The sequence below is a fragment of the Sinocyclocheilus grahami genome, unplaced genomic scaffold (assembly GCF_001515645.1).
Source record: "Sinocyclocheilus grahami isolate Dianchi unplaced genomic scaffold, SAMN03320097.WGS_v1.1 scaffold61.1, whole genome shotgun sequence".
NCBI lineage: Eukaryota > Metazoa > Chordata > Actinopteri > Cypriniformes > Cyprinidae > Sinocyclocheilus > Sinocyclocheilus grahami.
The window spans coordinates 2,795,608-2,806,427 of NW_015505240.1; the positions used below are offsets into that span (position 1 = coordinate 2,795,608).

The 10,820-nt window shown below is 36.6% G+C and overlaps 1 protein-coding gene across 1 annotated transcript; it reads left to right on the plus strand.

Moving 5' to 3' along the window:
• Positions 1-10,022: 10,022 nt before the first annotated feature.
• Positions 10,023-10,568, plus strand: LOC107584680 (uncharacterized protein K02A2.6-like). Its single transcript, XM_016271387.1, has one exon. It carries the CDS (start codon positions 10,023-10,025, stop codon positions 10,566-10,568), a length of 546 nt encoding a protein of 181 aa, XP_016126873.1.
• Positions 10,569-10,820: the final 252 nt, after the last annotated feature.

The window sequence follows — 10,820 nt, forward strand, 5'->3', positions numbered from 1 at the left end:
TATCCTTTCCTTAGGAAGGTGTGCTAAATACTGATTAATGTAACATAAAAATACTATACATATATTTTGCTATTGTATTATGGAGTGACACTTTCATATACTTTTCTATACCCCTCTGATTATATAATGGTAAATATTACAATAACATAGCACAACAACAGTGATCAGTAATAATGATAAGCCTAATACGCACAATAAAAATAATAAGGTCATATAGATCCTAACACAGTCTCGGAGGTAAGAAGTGGATTATCCTTCACCTGAAATGTTTGTCTTTTCATCCTGAAATGCGAGGCAAATGTTGGATCACAATCATTAGTAACCACAGTTTCCACAAATCCCTTCATTTGATTGGGATGTTCTCTTTTATTCTGGATGGCAAGGAGTGACTGTACCCCATCGAGCGTATTTTGCAGTATTAAACACGTATTTATACCGATTTCATCAGGCTCCGAAAATTCTTCAAAAAGAACACAAAGAATGGCCTTCTCAGCTGCCATAGTTGCAACTCTTGGGTCATCAGAACAGTGTGTTCAACGCACCACCGTTTCCGTTTAAAACACGTTTTGCACCGTTTTTGTCGGGGCTGAACGCAGCCCTGGTGTGTGTCTCCAAGCAAGCGGTGTTTAGCTAGTTAGTGAACGAATCTGCGGCTTTGAACGATTCGGAGAGTCAGTGATTAATAAACCATTCATAACTACAGCATTTTGCTTCGTTACTGAATGAATGAATGAATGAATGAATGACGCCTGGCTCATTAAAACAGTGACTTGCCGCCACCTATTGGCGGTTTTATTTTTAAGTCTACAAGTAGGCTATCACTTCAATTTGCCATCATTTATTGCTTTATTTATTATATTAATAAATAATACTCTTAATGGAATGTTAAAAATATGACATAAGATACAATTAATAAGGATAGAAAATCTTTGCCTCCATAAAGGTAAAAAAAAAGTTAAATGCCCCAGGGGGTACGCCGCTGTTAAAAGTTTGAGAATCACTGAGTTAAGATATAACCTCTTTTGCTTTACAGGTTCACTGACTCTACTATATTAAATTGCCGGTTTTAACCAGCTTGAATGTGTAAATATCTCTGCATATTAAATGATATGTTCATATGAATAATATGTGTATAATTTGTGCACATTTTCTCAGATTATTATATTTTATAACTGATCTGAGCGTGTATATTTGCAATATGGGGGCTAGTTGTCAAACAAGTTTATTTTATTATCTTATTTTCTCAAACTTTTAAGTTCTGGTCTCTAAATTTTGATTGGAGTAAAAAGTGTAAAAACTTACCCTGGTCTCCCCTATATCATATTATATTGCTGAAGTATCTAGTGGCACAATGTAATTAACATCCAAATAAATTCACAAGAGCAAGTATATTGTTTGCACGTGCTTATTTATATTAAAGGCAAAATAACTGAAATAATAAGAGTACAAGTATAGATCTGGAACTTCTTTAAGTCTGTCTAAATGTCCTAATATAGATATATATCCAGTAGAGTATCCTAATATCCTTTCCTTAGGAAGGTGTGCTAAATACTGATTAATGTAACATAAAAATACTATACATATATTTTGCTATTGTATTATGGAGTGACACTTTCATATACTTTTCTATACCCCTCTGATTATATAATGGTAAATATTACAATAACATAGCACAACAACAGTGATCAGTAATAATGATAAGCCTAATACGCACAATAAAAATAATAAGGTCATATAGATCCTAACACAGTCTCGGAGGTAAGAAGTGGATTATCCTTCACCTGAAATGTTTGTCTTTTCATCCTGAAATGCGAGGCAAATGTTGGATCACAATCATTAGTAACCACAGTTTCCACAAATCCCTTCATTTGATTGGGATGTTCTCTTTTATTCTGGATGGCAAGGAGTGACTGTACCATCGGGCGTATTTTGCAGTATTAAACACGTATTTAAACCGATTTCATCAGGCTCCGAAAATTCTTCAAAAAGAACACAAAGAATGGCCTTCTCAGCTGCCATAGTTGCAACTCTTGAGTCATCAGAACAGTGTGTTCAACGCACCACCGTTTCCGTTTAAAACACGTTTTGCACCGTTTTTGTCGGGGCTGAACGCAGCCCTGGTGTGTGTCTCCAAGCAAGCGGTGTTTAGCTAGTTAGTGAACGAATCTGCGGCTTTGAACGATTCGGAGAGTCAGTGATTAATAAACCATTCATAACTACAGCATTTTGCTTCGTTACTGAATGAATGAATGAATGAATGAATGACGCCTGGCTCATTAAAACAGTGACTTGCCGCCACCTATTGGCGGTTTTATTTTTAAGTCTACAAGTAGGCTATCACTTCAATTTGCCATCATTTATTGCTTTATTTATTATATTAATAAATAATACTCTTAATGGAATGTTAAAAATATGACATAAGATACAATTAATAAGGATAGAAAATCTTTGCCTCCATAAAGGTAAAAAAAAAGTTAAATGCCCCAGGGGGTACGCCGCTGTTAAAAGTTTGAGAATCACTGAGTTAAGATATAACCTCTTTTGCTTTACAGGTTCACTGACTCTACTATATTAAATTGCCGGTTTTAACCAGCTTGAATGTGTAAATATCTCTGCATATTAAATGATATGTTCATATGAATAATATGTGTATAATTTGTGCACATTTTCTCAGATTATTATATTTTATAACTGATCTGAGCGTGTATATTTGCAATATGGGGGCTAGTTGTCAAACAAGTTTATTTTATTATCTTATTTTCTCAAACTTTTAAGTTCTGGTCTCTAAATTTTGATTGGAGTAAAAAGTGTAAAAACTTACCCTGGTCTCCCCTATATCATATTATATTGCTGAAGTATCTAGTGTATATAATACTTTTCTCAGGTCCCAGTGACAAAACAGAAATGCTCAAATCTTGTCTTACAGCAGAGACAAGTTTGCCTATTCATATTCTGTCGCATTATATTTATCTGATGTACAGATAAGCATAACTTCCCCATTCCATAAATAACTATTTTCAGATCTGGACATCAGTTCTAAGCCACTAATTTCAAACATATTCAGTTATGTAGCCTATATAATTGACTGGAAGAAATATATAACAAACTAATGTAGTTACTGTTGTATGAGACCTTTTAATATTATAAAACTATGCCACAATGTGCATGTTTTCTATGCTACTAGTTTCAAGCCCTTGCGCAAAGAAAATATATTTCCTAAGATATGATCAAAAAATTTAATTATATAACAGTATATTTGAAAATATACAGAATAATATATTGTGTAAATGCATTACAGTATATTGAATAATACATAAGGAATTGCCGCTTTCATATATTAAAATATGACTTCCTATATAATTGTATAATTATATATTTCATATATAAAATATGTGGTAATTTATTTACTTATGTATCACAATGTATGAAATTTGATATTCAGTAAAAAACTTTATAATATATAGGTGTAGCCTATATGTGATAAGATATGGTACTGCATGTGTCACAATTCGCTGGAGCAAGGGAACGAGGAAATGAGGAGGTTTCACAAAATGAGAGTCTTTAATAATCCAACAGGGCGATACAGAGCACAAGGAAGACATTCAACAAGTAGACCCGACAAAACCAAACTGAACAGACTGGGGCTTATAAACACAGGGCAATCAGGGGAACACAGGTGCACGGAATCATAAAGTAATCAAACTAAACAAGAACAGGAAAAAAACATAAAAGGAAACACAGGAAGAACTACGGAGGCAAAACGGGTCCAAAAAAGGTGACTTGTGCGAACTTGAGGCAGCCAGGTATTCCAGAATGCATTTCGCACCAATCAGCCAGCGTTAATGGCGGAGGGGAAAACGAAAACCCCGCATATTTTTCAAAATATTACTGTTATTGTGTCATGAAATGCAGTTCTAAGAGTATTTCAGGCGATAATATATTGTGTAAATGCATTACAGTATATTGAATAATACATAAGGAATTGCCGCTTTCATATATTAAAATATGACTTCCTATATAATTGTATAATTATATATTTCATATATAAAATATGTGGTAATTTATTTACTTATGTATCACAATGTATGAAATTTGATATTCAGTAAAAAACTTTATAATATATAGGTGTAGCCTATATGTGATAAGATATGGTACTGCATGTGTCACAATTCGCTGGAGCAAGGGAACGAGGAAATGAGGAGGTTTCACAAAATGAGAGTCTTTAATAATCCAACAGGGCGATACAGAGCACAAGGAAGACATTCAACAAGTAGACCCGACAAAACCAAACTGAACAGACTGGGGCTTATAAACACAGGGCAATCAGGGGAACACAGGTGCACGGAATCATAAAGTAATCAAACTAAACAAGAACAGGAAAAAAACATAAAAGGAAACACAGGAAGAACTACGGAGGCAAAACGGGTCCAAAAAAGGTGACTTGTGCGAACTTGAGGCAGCCAGGTATTCCAGAATGCATTTCGCACCAATCAGCCAGCGTTAATGGCGGAGGGGAAAACGAAAACCCCGCATATTTTTCAAAATATTACTGTTATTGTGTCATGAAATGCAGTTCTAAGAGTATTTCAGGCGAGAATGTAGTTGTTTAAACCTCAAATCTGCAGTTTATTTATAAAGATATCGCCTATTTGAAATTTTACTTTGCAGATGTCGGAGATGTGAGATCCATGTGATCAGCGGGCGCTCAGTGCTTATGTTTCCCCACGAGAGCAGCCTAACTAGTCCTTCTGACACTTGCTGCTGGCTCTAATGTCTCTTTAGTGGTTAAACATGAGGTAAAATTCGTTTTGGGTAGCCTATATCTAACAGATAATCTTTGGTCTCATTAATCTATTATTTCTTGCAGGTCATATCGTTTTGGCTGAGCACAAAGTTATGTTTCATAAATTATTTATTAATCGTAATACAGTGCTGACTTTGTTGCATACATTTGACTGAATTGTTTGCTTTTGTCTTTATTTCCTATTACATAAGTCTCATACTTTATACTTATATTTTTATAATAGCTCTTATTTTTCATTAAAACTGACGTTTAACAAAAAAGGCAGAGTTGTGCTTGTTATATTTCATTTTATGATACAGTGAAGATAATCAGAGTATATGTGCACATATTACCTAAACCACATATTAATGTTTTATATTTTTAAGAAAAAGTAAAGGCAGTGGAGTTTGATATCATTTCGTTTTATTGTAATGCATGAACCACATTTTTGAGGCTATTAATGTTTTAAATGAAACCGAAAAGAGGAAATGCTGTTTGATATAATATTTCGTTTCACTGTAATGTATGTACAGTATGTTCCCTGAACTACATTTTTGCGATTAATAATATGTTTAAATGAAAACAAAAAGAGGCAGTGGTGTTTGATATCATATTTCGTCGTATTATAAATGCATACAGTGTAGATAACCGGAGTAGCTAAGGCAAGTCAAGTACGCTGCTGTTCCATTTGCAAAATTACCAGACTTGTGTCCTCCCTAGTCGAACTTGCGAAGTCCGAACTACCGAGGACGCAAGTCCGAACTTTGTGTACTTGGTATTGAGAAACGGCTCAATTTTTTGAATTTTAAAACTTTACTCTCCTTTAACCGAAGCAAAGCATGCTGGGAACTAGAAATCTGCTGTAGCTCATTCCATACATTTTTATGTGTATGTATGTATATTCACATTTATATGGGAACATGTATGTGCAATATCTATTCAATAAAGAATCGAACTTTGTGAATATTAGATGTATTTTTGTCTACATTTCTAAATATATTTGTATATAACAATCTATAGCTATACATTGTCAATGCATATATTGCTGTATATTGAAAAATATAAGCACTGGTTTACCATATATGGAAATGTATTATGTAATATATTGCATTATATTTAGCAGTATATTCCCATATTATTTTTTAAGGGTAGGCCTATATTTAGAATAAATGACTGCACCAAGGAGAGGGACATAGTTTCACTGATAATTAGTTATTTTGCACAAGTCAATAAATTGTTTTAATTCTTTTGGAATACATAACACTTTAAAATCAATAACGATTTTCACACTAAACTGAAAAAGGTTGTTGCTGCTATTTTGTTAATTTGACAGGACAAAACACTGCAAGAAATGATTGACAAAATACATAGAGCAACAGCACAGGATACTATAAATAGAAGCGGGAGAGCACGTGAACCTATCATCTCTTCCTCTTTACTATTAGTTATAACACGAAATAGCCTGAGGCTAAACTCAATAGTTGGCAGCCAAATTTTGAGATTTCCTGAACAAATTTTATGAAAGTCACTGTTTAAGTCATATCTTTTACTGCAACAGAGTTCCACTTGCCTAACATTCATTATGTTTACATGTGTACTAGTAGGCTAATACACGCAGTTCAGTCACAGTGTCTTCAATCACAGTATAGCTAATGTGAGGTAATGTGCTCAGCAATCATATCATACTTTGTTGCTGCCAAGTTGGGGTAATACATACATTTCCTGTCATGGTCTACAGACCCTCTGGATAGCCTTGGCCACCCCATGTATAAAACTCTAGTTCTTCCACTGTACCTAGGCCTATGGAAAAAGAATGGCATCATCATATTTTAAAGCACATTCTTGCATCGACACTAGCTCATTTGGTGAAAAAAGGCTCACTATTTATGAAAATATATTATAAATAATCTTAAAGAATTTGGGGTCCTTGAAGTGCTACATTTTACAGACCTCAATGAGATATTTAAGTTAAAATGGATAATTGAGTACATCAAAAATAAAGATGTGTGGAATATATTTCCCAAGTTTATATTTAATTATTTGGGTGGCATTCATTTTCTTTTAAAATGCTATTTTTCTATTGACAAAATCCCAATTAAATTATTCCTTAAGCAGGCACTGCTGGCTTGGCAAATAATTGATAAGCAGAACTCTATCTTTAATCAGACAGCTTAATGAACATGGTCCGCAATATGTCATACTCAGAATTCCTTAAAAAAAAATCCTGTGAAACCAAAAGACAATGCTGTTATTTTTGATGCAATCCCAAGTAAAGTTGTATCATTACGTAATTCTGAATATTCTTCTGTTAACGCTGACCAACAACAACCATTGACTTATAGTGATATGATATTTATTGGTGATATTAATATTGTTAAAGATCAATGCAGTAAAACATATATTAGAAATGCGTTAAAGAAGAATTGTGCCATGTTCAACAGTCTTTTGGTCATCAAAATATGAAAACATAAGTGGAAGAAAATATGGTCTATAAGAAATAAGTTCTTTATAAATAATAAAGTAAGACAGGTATCTTTAAAATATTACCTGCAGTAAGACAGTTTTCCTCTCCCGCGGGTTCATTGACACTTGGGCACAATGCAACAGAAACAGCCATTGCGAAATCAACGCTGTTATGATTCAAGTAATCCGAGTAATTTTGTGGTAGTTTTAGCATTGAAAATCAAATTCATGAAAATGTGCAAAAGTCTATAGGCTCCAAAATTAGATTTAAGGCATCCACTGTTCATCAGACCATTTAGAATAAAAATGAAAATATAGGATCAAACAACAATGAACAAATGCCAACAGACTAACGAGCCACCATCTTGGATCATGCCTTGATTTCAAAACAGTTAGATCTGATAAATGCTAATTGGGTCAAAACTCTTTTGCTTTCTATTGCATTTGTGCATACAAGTAAGGTAACTACATGGACTCTTAGCAATGCTTTCTATATACCTGCATGTCTTAAGAGTCTGTTTTCCCCCAGAATCATTAAAGAATCTGCATGAAATTAATAGAGTTCCAATTAAGAGATGGGCTGCTAATAGTGCTAACAGGAAATCATTTAGCTTAACATCATAATCAAGGCCACTTTGCAAATGAGATTCAATTCTCTTTAGTAGCTTGTGTGTTTTCACCGCTGGTGTTTTGGTCTGTTTGGTTGCAGAGAGCTCTGTAAGCTTTGAACAGACTGATGAGCCAACTGATGACAAGAAGTCTTCAACCCAGATGTTTGATGAATTCGGTTCAGGAGCATCAGGTACATTTTCTGAAGCACCTCCTTTCACTGAATAGTTGAAAATTGCCTGTATCACATCCTGGCATAACCAAACAGCCCTGGTAACTTTCAATAATGATGATGTGCTTTTGTATGTTCATCTGCAGTCAACTCTCTAGGCAGTTTTGCTGCTGAACTTATTTCTACTCTGGACCAAGCAGAGCTCAACTCCTTCTCACTGTCCATCTCAGACAAGGCTGTTGATTTCCTCAAAGGCCTGCTGGTCACATGTGTCATGCCCTCAATCTACATCTTCATCATCCTCATTAGTTTGCCCCTGAACGCTTTGGCCTTGGTAACATTCACCTGTAAGAATCGAGAGAAGAAACCAGCTGTGATCTACATGAATCTCACCTGGCGTGTGTGGTCCTGCTCTTTACCCTGCACTGTGTTTAGGAGGGAAAAAACAGAAAAAACAACCTCACCGTGTAACACACAGACAAAATCCATAGATGTCACTAAAACCAGGCTTGCAGTAAAGTGTGAAAAAAACCTGATCAAGTATGTGGTTTTCATTCATTGCATTTCCGGTATATTTTATATATATATATATATACACACATATTATTCTGAATTGAAATGCTACTGCTTGTTGAGTTTATCTGATCAAAAGCAGAAGGGACATGTAACAGTTGTCTAGTCATAGATGTATTTTGCAAATACTGTTTGCAATGTCTTTTGAAAATGTTTTACTTCCCTATTTTTTAATGTCACATGTCATATTTTTCACACTCTCTTTGACTTATAGAATTCAGCAGGTTGTTTTTGCTATAGTACTGTTAAGACTTCTATATGTAATTGTCTGGAGTCTGTGATTGTAATTCAGTCATTCTTCAGTAAAGTACCGAAAAAGCATTGATATGTAAAATGCGAGAAGGCCAGATGATTTTCAAAGAAATTAGGTCTTGATTTTTTCACATTGTAGTGTGAAATAATAGTCCATGTAAAGATTTCTTTGTGGAGGAAAAAAAAAGAAAATGTTTGTCAAGAGAATATTTTTGTTTGTTTGTTTATAAATATATAATAAATAAACCAGTTATTACTTCATTAAAGTGGTACTATTGCTATCTGAAGCCTATTTTTAGGCCTATTTCTTAACATGATGCTCAGAAGCTGTAATAAATGTAGTGTATTGGAATAGTGAGGTCCCATACGTTCAGGCGAAACAGTTGCTGCAAACGGATAAAGTGCTGGCACATTGCGATGAAAAGAAACCCTTGGCAGTGGTTTGCGATGCCTCGCCCTATGGGCTTGGGGCTTTATTGTTTCACTTGGAGCATGATGGCCAGGAAAAGCCCATTTGCTTCACCTCCAGAACAATGACCACCACTGAGCGGAATTATGCCCAGATTGATAAGGAAGCATTGGCAGTTGTTTTCGCTGTCAGAAAGTTTCACCAGTACCTAGCAGGCCGCCACTTCGTGATTTTTACAGACCACAAGCCCCTGCTTGGACTCTTGCCCCATTCCAAGACAATGCCTGCCATCCTTTCAGCACGGATGCTACGTTGGAGTTTGATCATTGGAGCTTATGACTATGAGCTGTGTTACAGACCTGGCAAACAAATGGGCAACGCTGACGCCCGGAGTCGTCTACCTCTGCCTGCAGCTGACGCTGTTACACCACCACCGTTGGAAGTATTGCTACTGGAAATGGTGCCAGATGCACCTATGCATGCTGAAAGGATTTCTAACCTTACACTTAAGGACCCTGTCATGTCACATGTACTATGCTGGGTACTACATGGGTGGCCGGCTGACATACCAGATAGCCGGTTCAGACCATTCATTCCGCGCCGCCATGAACTCTCTGCGCATAAGAACTGTGTGCTTTGGGGAAGCCGTGTGGTTGTTCCTAGTTCGGCGCGGAGAGAGGTACTGGCTATGCTGCATGACGCACATCCGGGCATCGTACACATGAAGGGACATGGCAAGGAGTTATGTGTGGTGGCCGGGCATGGACGGAGATATAGAGGAAACTGTCAAAGCATGCAAAACCTGTCAGATGTCACGTCATGCACCCACTAAGGCAAAAGTGCACCCTTTGGAGTGGACAACAAAAAGATGGTCCCAGCTGCATATTGACTTTGCTGGTCCTTTCCAAGGCAAAGTATTCCTCATAGTGGTTGATGCGCACAGCAAGTGGCTAGAGGTGTCTCTGATGAGTTCCATGTCATCGGCGGCGGTTATTAACACACTGAGACTACTTTTTACAACGCATGGGTTGCCCGATGTCATAGTTTCAGACAATGGTGCTGCTTTCACATCCACAGAATCCCAAGAGTTTGCAGACCGCAATGGTATTTGTCATGTCACTACAGCACCTTATCACCCGAGCTCAAATGGGCAAGCTGAACGCATGGTACAGACAACCAAGGAGGCCCTGTCTCGCATCACTCAAGGTGAGTGGCAGACCCGACTTGCTCGTTTCTTGCTGTCACAGCACGTCACACCCAATTCATCAACTGGAAAAAGTCCTGCTGAGTTGCTCATGAATCGGTGACTGACCACTGCCCTGGATCGTTTACATCCTGACCATGGAGGTGATATGATCCGCAAACAGGAGCTGAGTGCTGAAAAGTACCCTGGCACTGTAAGAGAGTTTAGACCACATGACTTGGTGAATATGAGAAGTTACACCAGGGATGCTAAGTGGATTCCTGGAGTCATCATTGATGTCACAGGCCCCTTGTCATACAAGGTCAGGACCAGTGATGGGCAGGTGCACAGATGGCACGTTGATCAGCTGCTGGAC